This window comes from Panthera uncia, chromosome D1, assembly GCF_023721935.1.
Source record: "Panthera uncia isolate 11264 chromosome D1, Puncia_PCG_1.0, whole genome shotgun sequence".
Lineage (NCBI taxonomy): Eukaryota > Metazoa > Chordata > Mammalia > Carnivora > Felidae > Panthera > Panthera uncia.
The window spans coordinates 90,973,426-90,994,462 of record NC_064808.1 but is presented as its reverse complement, the minus strand read 5'-3'; the positions used below and the strand labels follow the sequence as shown (position 1 = coordinate 90,994,462).

At 38.9% G+C, this 21,037-nt stretch overlaps 3 protein-coding genes across 3 annotated transcripts in view; all 3 read right to left on the bottom strand.

The window, feature by feature from the left end:
• The window catches only part of LOC125929619 (olfactory receptor 6M1-like), a 4,353-nt gene extending 636 nt beyond the window's left edge, over positions 1-3,717 (bottom strand). The window contains exon 1 of the mRNA XM_049640985.1: positions 3,663-3,717. Coding sequence (XP_049496942.1) covers positions 3,663-3,717 — 55 coding nt within the window. The remainder of the gene's footprint in view (positions 1-3,662) is intronic.
• A 2,058-nt stretch (positions 3,718-5,775) lies between these two features.
• On the bottom strand, positions 5,776-10,585 carry LOC125928799 (olfactory receptor 6M1-like). The gene is made up of 2 exons (XM_049639511.1): positions 10,229-10,585; positions 5,776-6,824 (listed from the first exon to the last, which is right to left on the bottom strand). Exons 1-2 carry the CDS (start codon positions 10,263-10,265, stop codon positions 5,872-5,874), a joined length of 990 nt encoding a protein of 329 aa, XP_049495468.1. The 5' UTR covers positions 10,266-10,585; the 3' UTR covers positions 5,776-5,871.
• Positions 10,586-19,266: 8,681 nt separating this feature from the next.
• LOC125928797 (olfactory receptor 8D4) lies at positions 19,267-20,202 on the bottom strand. The gene is given in 1 exon segment (XM_049639498.1): positions 19,267-20,202. A coding segment is annotated over 1 exon segment (936 nt).
• Positions 20,203-21,037: the final 835 nt, after the last annotated feature.

Sequence of the window (21,037 nt, the reverse complement as noted above, 5' to 3'; positions counted from 1 at the left end):
AGTGACCAAAAGCTTCTCAAATTTCAGTTGGGTTTTTGTTTCTTTGTTTGGTTTTAGTGGCAGGAATGTAATTTCCTCTCTATTTAGTGAATTTCTCTTTCTTCTGTGGATGCACCCAGAAACATGGAATTATTCAAACACAGGACGTTAGAGCAGAAGAGAACTCCACAGGCGGATGAGTCAGCCCCCCCCAAATATCCTGCAATGTCTCCACCAAGGTACTGCCCAGTGATGCTAAACTCACTGTTTCTTGAGGCAACTCATTCTACCTCATGGGCCTGATTGTCAGGAGAATTCATATTTGCTTTCACTGAAACATCTCTCTGAACTGTCACCCTTTGTTAGGTCACCCCTGTTCATTCATTGGGGATACTGTGACTTGATTGTAAATGTAACCGTCTTTATTTACTCTCTCCAGAAAATAACATTACTCTGCCTCTATTGAATATGAACTTTGATAGTTAATGAGATTCTGTGTTCACCTTCAGAGATTTGGTTTACAATGGCACCTGGGATTATGGCATAAAAAAAGGTTAATTATGACTACTGCAATCACAGAACATGAGAATTGAAGTAACGAATCAGTTGTAAAGTTAAGGTCTCCTGGGAGAATCTCTTGGTTGTTTATTTTATTTATTTAAAGAGAAACTTCTACAGCTGCTTTAAAACCTCAGGGAACTAGAAACTTGGAAAACTTAAAAACACATTTTTTTTTTTTCTGAAATGATCGTAGTGTATTAAAATAAGCTGTAAGAGCGATGAACCATTGGAATCTACCCTAACAGCCAAGAGTACACTTTACTCACTGTGTGTTAGCCAATATGAGAATAAATTATATTTTAAAAATAAAGATTATGCAACAAAAATAAAATGAAATTGACAAAAAAGCTTGCGGTTGCTTTCCAAACGTAGATTATTTATGTAGATTTTATGTCTATGTACATATTTCAATTGATGCGTGATGTACAAATAATAACCAGTTTAAGGGTACAGTGGTTGAGGTTTGGCACATCTTCACCAGCAGACAGCCACCAGTGCCATTATGATGGTTTACAATATTTCCATTATCTTAGAAACACTCCTGCACCCTTTTGCAGCAAAAATGTTCCCCTCCCCACCTCTGCCCCTGATAACTACCAACGCATTTCCTGTCAATGTAATTTTGAATTTTCTAGAATTTTATCTAAATGCAGTCTTACTGTGTATAGTCTTTTGTGTTTCTTTCCTTCACTTAATCAGATGCTTTGAGATTCATCCATATGTTTCTGGTATCACGAGTTTCTTTTTTTGTATTCCTGGAGGATTATCTATTATATAGATTGTGTAGATATATCACAGTTTGTTTACCTAGTCACCAGATGATGGGACACTTGGGTGGTTTTCAGTATTTGTCCATTTTGAATCAAGCCCCTCTGAGCAGTGGGCCCATGTTTTTATGTGAATATTTATTTTCATTTTTCTTGGAAACATTCCTAGGAGTAGAATTGCTATGTTTTATGGTAAGTATATGTTTAACCATATAAGAAACTGCCATGGTGTTTTCCAATTTTATTGTCATTTCTTTTTCATCTTATTAGTTGTTTTCGGCTTTCTAAAAAACATTTTTTAACATTTATTTATTTTTCTGAGAGACAGACTGCAAGCGGGGAGGGACAGAGAGAGAGGAGACACAGAATCTGAAGCAGGCTCTAGGCTCTGAGCTGTTAGCACAGAGCCCCACACGGGACTCAAACTCACAAACCATGAGATCATGACCTGAGCTGAAGTAGGAAGCTCATCTGACCGAGCCACCCAGGCTTCTCTGTTTTTGGCTTTTTATGGTTCCCTTATGCCTTTCTTCCTCTCTTGGTGTCTTACTTTGTGAACTGATGGTTTTCCATAGCGGTATGCTTTGATTTCCTTCTCTTTGTGTTTTGGATAATCCACTGTTGGTTTTTGCTTGGTGGTTACAATGAAGTGTATGTAAAATGTCTCATAGTTAGATCCAACTATTTTATGCTGATAACAACTTAACTTTGATCACATACAGAAACTCTCCCCTTTTATTCCCTACCTCCTCCTTGATATTTTATGGTTTTGATGTCACAATGGACAGTTGACCCTTGAACAATGTGGCACTTGGGGGTGCTGACCTCCCGCACAGTTGAAAATTTATGTAAAACTTTTGACTTCCCCAAAACTCAACTACTAATAGCCTACAGTTGACCAGAAGCCTTACCATTAGCATAAAGCCATTTAATGCACATTTTGCTTATGTATTATATATTGTGTTTGTATAGACTTGAAACTAAGGTAACATTGTATGTCAACTGTATTTCAATTAAAATAAAAGTCATTTAAAATATCAGTCAGTTAATCAGCATTAACTATTTGGGACATTTCCTTATAGCCTTTTAAGAGATTCTGAAGTGTAAAATAACTATGAATAAATTCAGAATTTTTGAAAATCCCTTTTCTAAACACTTACATATTTACCTTATATAGACTTTCCTTTGTATACCAGTGAAAGCGTTTCACTTCTCATGTGAACATAATTTTGCCTCCTCCAGACCTCCACTGTGTAAGCTGAATAGAATGTAGGTCTTCTTAAAGCAAATAAAACCATCCTGGAAATTTAAATACTTGGCTGAAATCAGTTACCGCTACTTAAATCCAATCTTTACCAGGATGTCAAAAATGTGTGCATAAATAGAAAAAACATTATTAACATATAAATAATTTCAACTTAGCCTTTTAGTTTATAGGCTATAAGCTTGTGTTTAAAGAACAGTTCTCCAAGGGATTTGGGGGTGGTTGTCAGTCTGCTTCCTCTTAGACCAATGATAATGGGGAAAAGAAAACAGAATGAAAAAGACATTCAAAAAGTAGTAACTGATTTTATAACTGGCAAGTTTAGGTAACGGTACCTTACAATTGTCGCAAAATTGTATGAGAAGATCTAGTGAATGAAAGCAATTTAGTAAGTTGGATTCATAAATGAATTCAAACAGATCTCTTTGGGTGTAGGGTCTGGACCCATGAGCAAAAGACAATAGGGTTTAAAAAGTGGGCTGTTCCAAAGGAAAAAAATCAAAATCAAAATAGGGTTTGGGGAAGACATAATGAAAAGATGGCTCTTCTGATTACAAAGTGTGACTCAGACAGATCTGTCTGCAGTTGTATATGGGGCCATTTGTTTTGCAAATTGTCTGGGTTGAAAGTGTTCCTGTACCTGACGCTTTCATAGGCATCTGGCACAAAAACCATAAATGAATACTGGTTGTGCTTACTTATATTTGGATGTTTCGCATGAACAACACCTGAATGGAGTTCTTTAACCCAGGGATTTAATAACATAGGTATTATTGATAACTGACAGCACAAAACCAATTTTATGGGTAAACAAAACCCAGCTTTGTATACCCTTTATTTAGGCATGCAAAGACATAACAAAATCTAACTCTGGTCTCATTTAATCATCTATCTCTTCTCGTCAGGGACTGTTAGACTCATTGGGTGATGAAGTGCCTGAGGTACATTCTTCGTCCTTTTCCTGGTCCCTTTTTGCATCTTACTGTTTTTGCCCACTGTTTCTTATTTTTGGGTTTCTCAGATATCCTGGAAACTGGATTGTTCTGCTTTTCATCAGGGCCTTATGACCCACTCTGCGTCATTGCCCTTACCCCAAAGTCTACCGGGAGTATAACTATAGTTGAAGAAATTGGGTTTATCATCCATTGCAGTGAGGGAAAACCCAAACTGTGGAGAGAGTGAAATGTCTCACTAAGTGTACTTATTATAGGATTTAGGCTTTCTTTGGGAACTTTTGGGGAGGGTTTATGGAAGCAGCAACCTGTTCTGGATTGAGTGCTCTCAGAAGGATGGGGACAGAGTAAGGTAAAGCTGTAATTAGTAAAGAGGTAACAGCCGTTCAATTTGGTAAGGCAGGGGATTGTTTGGTATTTTGTGTTGCACAGTGATCCTGTATGAAATGGATGTTCAGTGAAACTGTTTACGTCCAATGGGAGAAAAACATGACTTATCTGTAAGTATCACATCAGTTTGTAATAATACCAAGAAATATCTGGGAACACCAGATCCATTCTGGATGTTAGGGGCTCCCTTCTTTGGGCTGAATCCTGCTTTATTTCTTAAGATTCTAGTTCATTGTTGAACACCTCATCCCCCTTTGATGTAAATCAGGCTTTCTTATTCTTTCAGGCAACAAGATCTGAATTTCCATGGTTACTTCCCTCTTTGTAATCTTGCTTCCTAATAACCCTCTCCTTCCTACCTTTTCCTGGATATGCTGGGCATAGAGTTCGGTTGTCCTTTGTCACCTGGGAAGACCCAGCAGAATATAAAAGTTTGAAGAACTGTGCTATGCACATAGTTATAGAAATGATAATAACACTAAGAGATTCTAGGGCCCCTGGATGGATGGTGTCCAACTCCTGATTTCATCTCAGGTCATGATCCCAGGGTGGTAAGATCGAGCCCTGAATTGGGCTCTGTGTTGAGCGTGGAGCCTGCCTAAGGTTCTCTCTTTCTTTCTCTCTCTCTCACTCCCCCACCTCCTCCCCCTGTGCTCATGCTGTCTCTCTAAAATAAACAAACAAACAAATAAATAAGTAAATAAGAATAAAAGGTGATTCTGCCTTCTAGATATATACCTTGTAGGGTCATATTATGTTGATAAATTCAGCACATTTCTATTTATCATCACAATGAATCTGAGATGAGATTCACATTAATCAAAAAGATAATAGTAATTAATTTACAAGAACTAAGACAGTATTTCATGGCTAGACAACCTTTGCCATGAGTATTTTCTCCAACTAGGCAAGCTAGATGGGAAGGCAAAAAGATACAAAGGTGCTTGGTGAACTTAGAGTCAGAACAAGGAAAAGTTAGTAATTCAAATAAAATGCTTAATGGGATCAGATAAAGATAAAGGTAACCTGACTCTGCCAGTGCCACAGCAGGCACAATACTAATTTCTGTGCAGGATAGACCTTCTTCCTAGAGCAACATTTGATAGTCTTTGCATTTGCCAGTCTTTTAAACTTTTTTTCATCCATATTGACTAACAGAATTAAAACTCTTGCCTCTTAATCTAGTCAAGATCATCAAAAGAGAAGCATCTCGGTAGGGGCGGGCTGGTGAAAATGTCTCACTTTCTACTTACCAATATCTATGTGTGATGACAATATTACTTTCATAGATGATCTCATTTTATTTATTTATTTTAAGTTTTTTCTTTTTTATGTTTATTTATTTTTGAAAGAAAGAGAGAGACAAAGTGCGAGCGGGGGGAGGCGCAGAGAGAGAGGGAGACCCAGAATCCGAAGCAGGCTCCAGGCTCCAAGCAGTCAGCACAGAGCCCAAGGTGGGGCTCGAACTCTCGAAACGTGAGATCATGACCTGAGCCAAAGTCGGACGCTTAACCGACTGAGCCACCCAGGTGCCCCTTAATGATCTCATTTTATAGCCACAAGTGCCCTGGAAAATAATCAGAGCAGACATTCCTGCCACCATTTTGCAGATGGGCAGGTGGAATCTTGGAGAAATCATGTAACCTAAGTAACTAAGTTCCCAAGTCCATTGAAGTTAGTGCCTAAACAAATATTAGACATTAGCTCTTGTGACTCAGGGCCTGGAGTGTTTCCATGATCCTATGTTACTATTTGAAAAATATCTCAAAGACTGAACAGACATAGAATTCTTTTTTTTTCCTTCTGGTTTTCCATACTTCACTTTTGATGATGTGTGATGGTTAATCATCCTGTTGACAGATTCTGAGACTTCATTTGTACTTTGGTGTCAGTCTTCATACAGCACAAGGTGGTATAGAGAGAAAGCATAGCTTACATGTCCTGAAATTGCTTAGTGTTATGTTCCCTTGGAATGTGGTGGAACTATCCTGCTAACTGACTCTTTCAAGACTTCCTTTACCTTTTCATTCCTCAAGCTATAAATGAAAGGATTCAGAAGAGGGGTCACCATTGTAGTGAGGACAGCTGTCACTTTATCAAAATCCAGTGAATGGCTCTGGTTGGGCCTCACGTACGTGAAGATGGAGCTTCCATAGGCAATGGAGACGACTGTGATGTGAGAAGCACAGGTGGAAAAGGCCTTCTGACGTCCTTGGGCTGAGGGGATGCGCATGATGGTAGAAATGATGTAGGTGTAGGATGTGGTGGTGAGCACCAGTGAACTCAGGACCACAAGGGACGATAAGAGGAAGTTTATCATCTCAATGAAGTGGGTATCAATGCAGGCCACCTGCAGTAAAGGGGCAATGTCACAGAAGAAATGACTAATTTCTCTATGACAGTAGGGCAATCTGGACACCACAATAGTTGGGCATAGCACTGAGAGAAAGGCTCCCGCCCAGCAGCCCAGAACCAGCAGGAGACAGAGCCTACTGCTCATGATGATGGTATAGCGCAGGGGGTTACAGATGGCCACATAGCGGTCAAAGGACATCACCGCTAGGAGGATAAACTCCACAGTCCCCAGAAAGAAGTAGAAATAAACTTGAGTGATGCAGCCAGCAAAGGATATGGTTTTCTTCTTTTCTAAGAGACAAGCTAGCAACTTTGGGGCAATAGTAGTTGTGAACAAAATGTCCAAAAATGACAAATTACTAAGGAAGAAATACATTGGTGTCTGGAGACGATTATCAGTCCATATTAAGGAAATGATGACAATGTTTCCTGTTATGATGAGCATATAAACCAGCAGGAGAATGACAAACAGCAAGACTTGAAGCTCCTGGATGACAGGAAAGGAGACCAATGTGAATTCACTCAATGTACTCTGGTTTCTCATAGCCATTTCAACTGGAAGGGGGAAGAAACAAAGAAAAGCAGAATAGTTGAAGACATCTTTCAGGTTTTTCTATGATCTTATTAAATATAGATTTAATATAAATATTAAATATAGAGGGTGTGGTCCTAGTGTTTTCTCTAACCATATCATGTGGCCTCAGGCAAATCAGATGAGCCTCTTGGCCTCAGTTCTCCTCTTCATAGTTGATGGGTTGGAAAAAAAATGTCTATGGTTCCTTTAAACTTTAACTTTTCAACTTCTATGACATGCATATATTTCTTCTCTTTCCTTCCTTAAATCCAAATCTGTTCAAGTTAACTGAAGTCTATAATTAACTGAAATTCACTCAAGTCATTTTGATCATGTTATACTTTAATCTTTAATAATTTGGGTATCTTGGCTGATAACGTCATATCATACTTTATTGGGGAAAGAGAAGTCATCAGACAAAAATTCTATTATCCTGTATCAAGGCTGACCAACATATTATGATCTGAAATGAAGAATCCTCTTAAGCCACAACAAGAATTGGATAAGACACACTCTCTGAGACATTGCTGGTTGCATCAAAAGTTAGGAGAGGTATCTGGATCCATTTGATAAATAACAAATAAAGAAACAGTAGGAGGGGCCGAGGCCAGGCAGTCAGGTGTCAAAGCTTCAGGGGCTGGAGTTGGAGCGCAAAGAGCCGGTAGCCAAGATCAGGGTGGCTGGCATCAGAATCAGCCAAAACAGAGAATTGGTAAGGGAAACACAGAGAACTGAAGGGGCAGGGAACCAAAGCAGAAGATTTGTACCAACGAGCGTCAGTGAGAAGGGTTGCCCTGTGGTCATACCTTTATGGAGACATTTCTACGGGACATCCAGGACTGGAATATCAATGAAGCTGGAAAAGCAAATCCTGAGACTTTCTCTCTGAACCAAATCTTTGAGAAGGTGAAGTGGTCCTGGGTGAGGCATGCTGAATAGGAGAAACAAATCCCTTCCAGAAGAAAAAGTCCCCAACTTAGGCACCAAGAACTCCCAGGTATTAAGAAGAAACAAAGAACTTTTGGACAAAGATTTCCAAACATGATAACAATTGTGCTGCTATAAACGGGAGTGGAAGAAAAGAAATGATGCAATAAGAGATTTAGCACAAGGACAACAGAATTTGGAATGGTTAGAGGTGTTATATAGTACACTTATATATGGAATATTTCAAGAAGTAAAGGATGCAATTTTAAAAGTGAGAATGCCACAAAAATCAGGTCTTTTAAAAACTACCAAATTGACTTTTAAAAAGACCCAGTGTTGGGAGCCTGGGTGGCTCAGTCCACTGAGCATCTGACTCTCGATTTCAGCTCCCACGGTTGTGGGATCGAGCCTGGGCATCAACCTGCTTCAGATTCTGTGTCTTTCTCTCTCTCTCTCTGCCCCTCCTCCATTCACTCTCTGTCTCTGTCTCTCTCTCTCTCTCAAAAATAAACATTAAATGAATGAATAAATAAATAAATAATAAAAATAAAAAAGCCCAGTGGAACTTAGAGAACTAAAAAAAAAGATTATTGTTGAAGTAACAACTCAGTTGTTTCAAGTGAGGTGAGAGGGGATAAACAAGGGATTAGATAGAATTTAAAACACCATGTTATACACCTGAAACTAACATAACATTGTGTGCCAACTGCACTCAAAATAGAACAAAACAAAACAAAAACCCCTCTTACTAGGTTATCTCCTGCACCCTAAAATTAAAAAAAAACGGATTAGTAAATAGGAAGATATATCTAAAGAATTCCTCTTTAATGAAACAGAGATAAGCTTGCAAAGTATGGAAGAGTGTTCAAAGGAATGGAATTTTGTTAAAAAAATAGAAACGATGGAACGGGAACATTTATATGTGTATTCTGTGTCCTGCAGGAGAGAACACAGGAAGTGACGCTGGATGGTATTTACAGAGAAACAGAGCACCAAAGGGAGGATATGAAAAACAGCAAGAAAGCGTAGATCACTTTTACGGGAACAGCAGTGAGAATGACCCATTGGCTTCTCCACAGCAGCAATGAAAGCCAAGAATTAGTTAAATAATATCTCTAAAGTGTGGCAAGAAAGTAACTGCCAACGCAGAATTAGATATCCAGTAAAATTCTCTTCCATCGTAAAATAAATATAGTTCAGATAAAAACTTCAGGAATTTACTGTCAAGGGACAGATGATAAAGTAATTTCTAAATATAATTCAAGAATAAAGAAAATAATGGAGATCATTTAAGACATGAAGAGGAATAATAAAGAAATGAAATGGTAAACATGTACATAAATCTAAGTAGAAATTCTCTGTAAAAGATACTAACAGTGTTGGGGTGCCTGGGTGGTTCAGTGGGTTAAGCGTCCGACTTCTGCTCTGCTTGTGGTTCGCAGGTTTGAGTCCTGCATTGGGCTCTGCGCTGACAGCTCAGGGTTTGGAGCCTGCTTCAGATTCTGTGTCTCTGTCTCTCTCTGCTCCTCCCCCTGCTTGTTCTCATTTTCTCTCTCTCTCTCTCAAAAATAAATAAACATGTAAAAAAATTTTAAAAATGTAATAACTGTTGAATTTCTGGAGTTAATCTAGAATTGGCACATGGATGATGATAGGAAAAAAATGTGGAGAAGAAAATTGGAGCCAAAGACTTCTTGTATCATTTGTGAGGTGAGGAAACATTGTTTTCTTTAGTTTTTGTTTGTTTGTTTGTTTGTTTTGTTTTAGTAGGCTCCATGCCCAGTGCTGATCCCAAAGTAGGGCTCGAATTCACCACTCTCAGCTCAGGGTCTGAGCTGAGATCAAGAGTTGGACGCTTAACCACTGAGCCACTCAGGCACCTGTCTTCTAGGTTTGAAGTTAAAAAACCCCAATAAATTTTCTAGGATACTCACTGAAAGGATAGTAATAGAATAGATAATTTTCAAATTTATAGAAGGGAAAATGTGATATAAGGGAAGCAAAACTCAACTATAACAAAGATATAAATAAATACCAACAGTCAAAGCAGTCCATCAATTCCAAAAAAAAAAAAAAAAAAAGAAAGAAAGGAAGAAAGAAAGAAAGAAAGAATAAGAAATTGTGGAAAAAGAAACAGAAAAATAGGAAATTGGGACAAATAAAAATAAAAAGCTGTATAAATCAGTTCTAATATATCAATTTTCACAATAAAGAAAAACTAAATTCTTTAAAGACATACATTTGTAATATTGTACTAAAAAACAATTCCTGGTGTATTCTATTTATAAGAGATATAAAAGGCAAGAACATGGAAAAATTGAAAATAAAAGGATTTTTAAAAAAGTATATGCCAAACATATACTAATCCCCAAGAAAGTTAATGTGGCTGTGCAAGTAACCCCTGCTGTTTGAAAGTTCCCATTTTGCCACTTCATTTTCATGGGCAGTGTATTGTTACCTGTTTTTGCTGTCTTAGAGGAGCCAAGAAATCCCATGAGAATTTCCGTGTGTGTTTTGCAGGGAGCCAAGCCATTGCAGAGGCAGCACCCAGCCCTAGCAGAGCGTTTTTCCCAAGGAACTATGCTCAGTATGTCCGCATTGAGCTCAGCTTTGAAATGGGTCTGCCAGTATCTGTTTTTTATCTTGATTTATTTTGTGCATCTATCAGCAAGATGTGTCCTGAAGGCATCAAAGAAGCCTAAGAGAGGTTATTTTTGGCGTCCTGGAATGCTCAAAAAGTTTTCCGTATAAATTAATGGCAATCGCGTCTTCATTTTCTGCCATTTTGGCTTAGGAAACGTTTCATAGGAATGTTCTATTTCTGCATAGTAGAGAAATCTGTATTAATAACTGGTAAAGCAGACAGTAAGACAAAATCATTAGGGATTGACAGGGCCGCTGTTGGATTTTAAAAATTTCAATTCATCATTATCGTCTAAATATGTATATACCTAATAACCAGCTTCAACACATATAAAGAAAAAAAAAATCACAGAACTGTAAGATCAAAGTATCATCATAGTGGAAGAATTCAGTACATAAACGTATTTTATCATACTTTTAAAGGTTTATTTATTTTGAGAGAGCGTGAGTGAGCGGGGGAGGGGCAGAGAGAGAGGGAGACAGAGAATCCCAAACAGGCTTCATGCTGTCAGCACAGAGCTCCATGTGGGTCTCGAACTTATGAACTGTGATATCATGACTTGAGCTGAAATCAAGTCAGATGCTTAACCAATTGAGCCACCCATGCGCCCCTATTTTGTAACATTTTAAATTCTAAAATATTTGTGTGTGTGTGTGTGTGTGTGTGTGTGTAACAAGCTCAACAAATCACTGTTTATGTGAACAATTCATCAAAGACACAAATAATTTTATATGACCTCTTTTGCTACTTACTAAGGCATACCTCTTTCAAAGGTTAGCCAAGGTTCCTGTGCATGTGTCAGTATTCCTTCTAGCCAAATAAATTTGTTCCCTGCTGACTGGACTATAAACAAAACAGGTCACTGAACTTGAACTAAAATCCAAAAATAATTACGTATTTTATCGTTTAACAATGTCTTTTAAATTCCGGGTCTCAGTCTCCTTCCTAATGTTTATATTTCCCTTCATTTATGTGGGTCACTTCATATAAATACAAATTACCCTAAAATCCTTTCACAAACCCTAAACATCCGAGATTGTGGATGAGTCTTTAAAAAGGCAAATAATTTCTCACTTCAAGTTTTATGTATAAGCTGAGCGATACGTGGCAGCGGTAAGTGTGTTTACGGTTTGAGACTGTAGTATGAGCTCTGGTGCCATGATTTCTAGGTGTGGCTTTAGTATTCTCACTTGTAAATGGAAATGCCTTAAATATCTTCTGTTTAGGATGATAGTAAGGGCTGGAACGACATAAGGTTCTTATCAGCAAGCAACTAACAGTACTTGATACAAATGTTCAATAAATGTCTTGTTAACAAGCAAACAAAATAGAGGACTGGGAGTAGTGGATGGAAGTGAAGGAGGCACCTCTAAGGATAAAACACGAAGAGAAAAATATTGACAATTCCATCTCCATGAGTAATAAAAATGTAAAAAAATTTTTTTTAGGTGTATTTATTTTTGACAGAGACAGAGTGCAAGCATGAGCTGGGGAGGTGCAGAGTGAGAGAGGGAGACACAGAATCTGAAGCATGTTCCAGGCTCCGAGCTGTCAGCACAGAGCCCGATGCGGGGCTCGAACTCATGAACCGTAAGATCATGACCTGGGCCGAAGTCGGACGCTTACCCGGCTGAGCTACTCAGGTGCCCCAAAATATTTTTAAGTTTATTTATTTTGAGAGAGAGACAGAGAGAGCAAGTGGGGGAGGGGTAGAGAGACAGGGAGACAGAGAATCCCAAGCAGACTCCATGCTGTCGGCGCAGAGGCCGATATGGGACTCGAACTCACAAACCGCGAGCTCGTGACCTGAGCTGAAACCAAGAGTCGGACGCTTAACAGACTGAGCTACTCAGGTGCCCCAACATGTAAAAATATTAATATGCAGTGGATATGTGATAACACAGATCTCTACTAAACCTGCTTGACTTCTGTCCACAATAAAATTTGTGTGAAGATCCTAAAACTACTTGACCTTGTAAACCACACTTCTTCCTGCATATGCATGTGTTTTTAGCATATGCTTCCATCATAACAATAAAATGGAAGATATTCTTATACCCTGAAGACAACTAAAAACTGACCCCACAATTCTCAGCATCTGTTTTTTACATTTAAACATAAAAAGATGGGGCAGACGGGTGACTCAGTCCATTAAGCGCTGACTCTTGATTTCGGCTGGGGTCATGATCTCACGGTTGGTGAGTTTGAGCTCCACATTGGGCTCTGCGCTGACAGCGTGCAGCCTGCTTGGGATTCTCTCTCTCTCTCTCTCTCTGTCTTTCTCTTCTTCTTCTTCTTCTTCTTCTTCTTCTCTCTGTACCTTCCCCTCTCATGCTGTCTCTCGAAATAAATAAACAAAAAACCATAAAAAGAACCTTAATTTTTCAGAATTGCATTTGTTTGATTCCCTCTAAATGTTGTATGATGAAAAAAATTTTCCCTCCTCTGACTTGGATTTCTTGGAAAATTTCACAGTATGGTTGCCCAGGGGTCATTGTACAAACTTACTGCTTCTTCTACAGCAAAAGTCAAACCATCTATGCTTAGAATCTGTAGTTGTGGGAAACTCACTGCTAATTCATGTATCTTATTTCATATTTTATTGTTTCTGACCCTTTGAAAATCCTTTATTAACTTGGGGTAGTACCATTTTTCCCATTTACTGCCACCTGTTGTTCCTAGTACTGGACTGAGGCTTATTCAGGCAAAGTTACTTTTCTCATCATCTCCTCAAGACGCCTTGATTTCTAGTTTTAGGGTTCAAGTCATACTGTGATACTGGCTAACATACACTGAGTTCTTGACATTTTGTTCCAAGAACTCTGTTAGCCACTTAAAAACTTTAAGTGGCATCAGAAAAAATGTGTATCATCTATTCCTTAAATGCAGTATTTTGTTGCTAATTTTTAGATTTGCAGCTTTTGGTTCCATACAACCTTTTTGGTTTGAGCTGTTTCTGATAGATGAATATTAAATCATCTCAATGATTGATTTTGAGTTTGTCATATTCTCCTGGTAGTTGTTTTAATTTATTCAAGGCTCTGCTCTTTCATATGTATAAATTCAAAAACCTTCTGAAGTAGGAAGTAGGTGTGGCTGTGATCTACATTTTGCACATGAAAAAACTGAAATTTACAGAGGTTGAATAACTTACCCAAAGTCCCATAGCTAATGTGTTCACAGAGCCAGATTCAAATATAGTTCTGCCTGACTCCAAAGCCTGTGTTCTTCAGAGATAAGCATAATATAGACTCTTACCCAACTTTTGTAGAGAGAAAAAACAAGGTCAGAGTGGTTTAAATGAGTGGTAAGACACATAAAGCTGAATTAAGGCTCAGCTCTCTAGTTCAGCCAGAACAGAAATGTTACTGTCACCTCACATTACAAGTCTGGAAATGCTAGCCTTGCTATGTTGAGTAATTGAATAGTCAGAATGTTTTAGATTCAGAAAAATCTCAGGATTGGAAGAGATTTTTAGGATCGTGCAGTACTATCAAAGTCTAAATGTCAATATCCTTCCCAAATAGTTCTGTCCCCTGAGAGACTTACTATATATAGATGGCCTGTTGTAACTTTGTACAGTTCTGCACAAAATCCATCATCACATTGGCGTGGAAGCTGATTACCTCTTGTTTTCTGCGTTAATTCTGAAAACTCGGAATCCTTTATAAGTTAAATGGAATTTTGAATCTCTACCTCTTTTTTTCTGTATCTGGGTTGTGATGAGTCCTTTCCTCTGTGAAAATAGGCCACGAATCAACAGTAATGTTTGAAGCTCTTGCTTGCTCTCAAGGATTTAATTGAGAGTAGCTCTTGGGAATATGAGGTGAAAGAGGTTAATTACTATTTTGTAATTAAAGAATCTTAATCATGAAAAACCAATCACAATCACAAAGTTTAGTTGGAGATGCCAAATAGACATATTCAGGACTCCAGGGCAATTATCCCAGGGGTGTTGTTTCATTCTGTTAATCAAAGCTTGGTGGCCTGCTTTCAAGCTTTAGGGTAGCAAAACAGAAAACTTTTGATGTTCCCCAATAACTGACAAAATGATGTTGGTTTTCCTTTCCCAGGAATGCTGGCAGTAACAATCCTTCCAATGCTCTGAAAATGATAAATTTTCCTATTTTTCCTCTGTCAAAATGAAGAAAAATTCTCCTATTGCCAAAACCTATAAAAGGTGACTTTCTCTTCATTTATTACACTAGGCTATACCTAATCCTTATAGTAGCCTGAAAATCCTTAGGCTGGTGAATTGGGGTAATGGTTAAGCTCCAGGAAGTGAATACAGACATTTTCTAAATTGACTGAAGGCAATCTCCAAAAATATGGGGTAGACACCTTCCCAAGCAGCCAGACATATAATGGAGAAGGGTCCAATTGACACTACTCTCTGGCAGGGACCTCCTGTGCATATTGCTTCCATGGTGGCTCTTGTCTATTTAATTCTACAACACAACATCCCTTAGTTTCTGGGGCCCATCAATTCCTCCTATCAAAGCCTTGAAACTTTGACATATCCATTAAAAGCCAGAAATTTGGATTAGATTAAAAAATCCAACTATATTCTGGTTACTGGAGACACATCTAAAACAGAAGCAGAAATAACGGTGGATAAAGAAAAAGATACAAAATGGATATACAGGGCAAACATTAACCAACTTTGGTAGATTGTATTATTGTTTCCAACTCTTATGTACTTTTCTTCTTCAAAAAAAATTTTTTTACTGAAATATAGTTAACACACAATATTACCTTAGTTTCAGGTGTACAATACAGCGATTCAACAAATCTATGTGTTATTGCTATGCTGACTGCAAGTGTAGCTACTATCTGTCACCATACGACACTATTGCAATACCATTGCCTGTATTCCCTGTGTTGTGCCTTCTGCTCCCTTGACTTATTCATTTGATCCCTGGAAGTCTTTTTTTTTTTTAATATATTTTTTACATTTATTTATTTTTGAGAGACAGAGAGAGACAAAGCGTGAGCAGGGGAGGGGCAGAGAGAGAGGAAGACACAGAATCCAAAGCAGGTTCCAGGCTCTGAGCTGTCAGCACAGAGCCTGACTTGGGGCTCGAACCTACGAACTGTGAGATCGTGACCTGAGCTGAAGTCAGGCGCCCAGCTGACTGAGCCACCCAGGCGCCCCTCGATCCCTGGAAGTCTTTATCACCCTCTCTCCTTCACACATTTTGCCCATCTCCCCTACTCCCTTCCCCCCTTTCTCTATAAGATGATTACGTATTTCCACTTACACATCCCATTGTTTCACTGACTATGTGACATGCCTAACGTGAACAATGTTTGAGCTAAAATTTGCGGCATTCTTTTATTCCCTCTGTCACAAGAATGGGATGTTGCTGGTAGGGGGTGTCTTTAGTTTGAATTTAAAATGAAAATATACGTGGAACAGAGACTGAGCAGTTTGGGATCTACCAACATGCAATGTGAGGGGAAAAAAATCCTCCAAAATTTTTGTTAGCTATTGAAATTTGGGAGATTGCTTGTTAACGCAGATAACGTAACCAAGACATAATATAACATAACCTAGACTCTAAGTCCAGAAAAAAAAATCCATCAAAAATAAACACCGTGAGAAGGGAATCTGGCAAGAGCAAATAAAGGAGGCCAGCCAGATGTCCGAGGCTAGATACTCCCCTTACATGCTTTGGACTTCTGTAATCTTGCTTGCCTCTTGCATCAGGCAACTGCCCGTGAAGCACAAATGATAGTGTCCTCCCCCTTGTGGAGCCAACGGAATGTTTCCAAGTACGTGGAAGTTAGCCAAGCATAAAAGAAGGCCAGCACCAGGGCTCTGGGCTCAGCCTTTGGAGGTGACTTTGCTGGGCCAGCATTGGTGTGAAGTAAACAATCTTTTCTGATTCCCTGAGTGTGTGTCTCTTGTCTCTTCCTGGGCACTGAGTATTTGCTGTAACATTTTGGGGGCGTTGGCCAGGAAGCTGTCTGGTAAAGTGGAACATATGAACCAGGCCCTTAAATCAGCCATGGCAAACTCCCTGGTAACCCTATAAGACCAGGTGGACACTTTAGCAGCAGTACTGTTATGAAATAGAAGAGGGTTAGACCTGTTAACTGCTGAGAAGAGGGGGGAATATGTCTCTTCCTAAATGAGGAATGCCGCTTCTATGTTAACTAATCAGGGATAGTTAGAGATATGGCCCAACAACTAAAGGAACGGATCATCAAACGGAGGCAAGAATTAGCAGACTCATGGAACTCTTGGAGCAACATATGGAATTGGGCATCCTGGCTCCTCCCTTTAGCTGGTCCTCTCCTAATGCTTTTCAAAACCCTACTGTTTGGTCTTTGTATTCTTAATATGCTAGACAGCCTTGTTTCCTCTTGCCTAGAAGCTATAAAACTCCAGGTGATGCTCCAGCTGGCCCATTCTAGCTATCACTACTCTCCTTTGGATGGTGAAAAACCCTAGATGTCATGCCCCTCCCTTTGACATCCTTGTCCAGCAGGAAAAAGCCAGAATGGTCTTTGCTCCTCCTCTTGTGATAGCAAGGGGTTCTCCAGCCCCTACAAACTGATTTTCTCTAAGGCTGCTATAGCAGCTTGAGAATCAAGAGTGGGGAATGAGAAGGTAAGCCAGTAAGAGCAGATGAAGGAGGCCAGCCAGATATCTGAGGCTGGATACTCCCCTTGCATGCTTTTGGCTTCTGTAATCTTGCTTGCCTCTTGCATTAGCCAATTGCCCACATAGCACAACTGATAGTGCCCCTCCACCCCCACCCTGTGCAGCCAATAGAATATTTCCAATTACCTGGAAGCTAACCAGGCATAAAAGAAGGCCAACACCAGGGTTCTGGGCTCAGCCTTTGGAGGTGACTCCATTGGGCTGGCACCAGTGCTAACTAAACAGTTTTCTGGTTCCTCAAGAGCGTGTTGCTTGTCTCTTCCTGGGTGCAGACTATTTGCTGTAAAAACAGGGGCGCCTGGGTGGCTCAATGGGTCAAGCCTCCGACTTTGGCATAGGTCACGATCTCGCCGTTCCTGAGTTTGAGCCCTGCGTCAGGCTCTATGCTGACAGTTCAGAGCCTGGAGCCTGTTTCATATTCTGTGTCTCCTCTCTCTCTGCCCCTTCCCCACCCATGCTCTGTCTGTCTCTCTCAAGAATAAATAAACATTTAAAAAAATTAAAAAACACACAAAATAAAGTAACTTTTAGGTAAAAAAAATGGACACCCAAGAGTGACCAGTATCAACACATTTGCACACACACAAAATACTAAAGGTAGTTATTAAAGTGGAAAAAAAATAATCCCAAGGAGAAATTATAAAGAAAGAAACTAAGAATAACCTAGAAGGTAAATACATGGATAATAAGAATTAATCTTGACTTTACAAAAAAATACAATGATTTTATGAAGTTTAAAATATATTTATAATAAAAATTCATGATAATAAAGTACAATGGAGTTCAGGATCCTAAATTTCTAACACAATTGGGGAACTAATAAAAGAGTCATTTGTACACAATTTTAATAATTTGAAGATGTATTTTTAATTTCGGGTGTAACCGCTAAAAATCCCATGTATGACTAAAAATTAACAGAAAAATAGAATAATTTAAAAACTTTCTCAATCCAAAAGAAAGCAGTCAATGAAAGAAAAACAAATAAAACTGGTTGATTAAGTAGAAAAAACAATGAGATGGAAAATATGTACACAAATATGTCAGTGTATACTACACGTAAATGTGTTAAAATTTCAAATTAAAAGAGCTACATCACCAGACTAGGTGCAAATCCCAACCATATAAAGACCTTAAATGTAAAAGCACAGACATGTTAAAGGTGAAAGAATTGAAAAAGACACACTATGTAAACTCTAACAAAACAGTTTTTAAAAGTATTTTGTTTTTCTAGTTGTTTATGGCAGGAAATTTACTCTGATCTCAATGATTTTATCACAGAGTGTAGAAGCTTCTCATTTATTAGAGTTTTGTTTTCTTTTGACTCAGGAATTATTCCAAGGAGTTTGGTTGTTTTTAAATGTCCAAATATAAGACTTATTGTGCTTAAACAGCACCTACTAATTTCAGCTTTATTGTGTTGTGGTTAATGACTTCTCTGCTACTTGAATTTATTGACTTTTCCTCCATAAAATTATATCTGCTTTATACATCATGGATTGAAATGAAGAGATATTCTCAGGAGAGTACAAATTTTAATAAACAGATATTAGTTTAAATGTTTATTTATTTACTTTTGAGAGAGAGAGAGAGCCCAGTTGAGGGTCAGAAAGAAAGAGATAGAGTCCCAAGCAAGTTCCACACTATTAGCACAGGGCACAATGTGGGGATCAAACTCACCAACCATGAGATAATGACCTGAGCCAAAATCAAGAGTCAGACGCTGAACTGACTAAGCCACCCAGGCGCCCCTATATTAATTACATTTTAAATATTATCAACATACTAAATATATATATATATATATATGTATATACTAATTTATAATATTAGGTATATATTTTCACTTCACTTCATATTACTTTTTTTTTTTAATTTTTTTTAACGTTTTTATTTATTTTTGAGCCAGAGAGAGACACAGCATGAACGGGGGAGGGGCAGAGAGAGAGGGAGACACAGAATCGGAAGCAGGCTCCAGGCTCTGAGCCATCAGCCCAGAGCCCAACGCGGGGCTTGAACTCACGGACCGCGAGATCATGACCTGAGCTGAAGTCGGATGCTCAACCGACTGAGCCACCCAGGCGGCCCCACTTCATATTACTTTTAAAGAGTCAGGGTATACATGCAAACACACGCATACTATGATTATAAATACATAAATAAGCCTTACTAAAGAGCACATTCTTTATAAAGGTATTTTTCTTTTTAAGAGTTTTATCAGTGCATCTTTCACTTCCTTGTTCCTCAGACTATATATCAGGGGATTCAACATGGGAATCACGGTGGTGTAAAATACTGAGGATACTTTCTCCTGGATGAGTGAGCTGCGGGAAGCAGGTTTGAGATACATGGACATGAGAGTCCCATAAAATGTAAGAACAGCTGTCAAGTGGGAACTGCAGGTGCTGAAGGCTTTGGACCTGCCCTCTGTCGAGCGCATGCGGAGGATGCTGGAGAGAATAAAGACATAAGAAATGATGATTGTCAGGCTGGTGGTTATCATGTTAAATCCACCGATGACAAAAATCAAAAGCTCATCAATGTAAGTGCTTGAACAAGAGAGTTTAATAAGTGGGATGATGTCACAGAAATAATGTTTAATGATGTTCTAGCCACAGAAATTCAGCCTTAGTATACAACCGCCATGAATCATAGCATCGGTAAATCCTACTGAGAAGCCAGAAGCCACCAGCAGAGAACAGACTCGAGGGGACATGATGACATTGTAGAGCAGGGGGCTGCAGATGGCGACATAGCGATCATAGGCCATTGCAGCTAACATGTAGCACTCAGAAATGACAAACATACAGAAAAAAAATAGCTGAGTCATGCATCCAGAATAGGAGATAGCTGTATCCCTGCATAAAAGCTCTGCCAGCAACTTGGGAGTAATAACAGAAGAATAGCACAAATCTACCAAAGACAGACTACTGAGGAAATGGTACATAGGGGTATGAAGTTGGGAACTCAATCTAATTATTGAGATCATGCCGAGATTTCCTACCACTGTGACTGTATAAATCCCTAAAAAGAGGCAGAAAAGAGGCAGCTGAAGCTCTGGTTGGTCAGTTAGTCCCAAAAGAAGAAACTCAGTCACTGTGGAATGATTTCTTGTGCCCATTCTCTCCTGAGAAATCTGTGGAAATGAGAGGAAGACAAGAAATCCCAGCTTGCCTCTGATTCCCTGTAGCCCAGGTGTTTCTAGTATGGAAACATGCAACAAAGGTTATCTTATCCCCTTGACACCGAGCTTGTACCTTCATTGATGTTCAGGGACTTTGACACCCCCACCCCACCCACCTGCCCAAAGCCAGCACTCCGATAACATAGTAAGTAAGCATCTATTTAACTATGCTATAAATAAACTTTAGCAATCTCTCCAGTGTCTCAAATTCTTTTAGCCAAGTATAAAGCCTTTAACTCTAGAGTCAGAGAGAAGACAAAAGACATAGGAGAGGCTTTCTAAAGCAAATCAGCCAAAGGTGTTCGTAAAAAAAGGGCCGTGGACTGAGAAAATATTTTTGTGAATGACACATTTGCCTAGGACTGGCCTGCCCCTAGGATTTCCCACAGAGAAGATGTCCATTGTTCGGTCAACTATAGTTTCCATGTCAAGGTTTCCAAGGATGTTCAACAGAATTCTCAGGAGCTATTCATAGGTCTTACATGAAATAAGCAGCCCATGATTTCAGACACACAGAGCTACAGAAAGTTGAAGAGGTTTCTTAACTGAGGGATTTTCAGAATCTCCTAGTGAGCTCTGTAACATACAGTACTTTCCAAACTTATCTGATGATAGAGTCCCCCACCCACTGTTTAACAAAACCTATTTTAGACTCCGAAAACCTATTTTGGCTCAGAACCTTTTAAGAAACTGGTTTCATTTGCATGTGTGTTCTATTTTTAATCTGGTCCCAAGCTAATTTTCAGGTAGGAAGTTCATTCTTCATATACTT

Coding starts and splice junctions, on each gene's coding strand:
- LOC125928799 (XM_049639511.1), bottom strand. CDS start 10,265: ATGGGATTTCTTGGCTCCTCTAAGACAGCAAAAACAG. Junction 6,825..10,228: donor CTCTAAGACAGCAAAAACAG/GTAACAATACAC, acceptor TCCCCCTTCCAG/TTGAAATGGCTATGAGAAAC.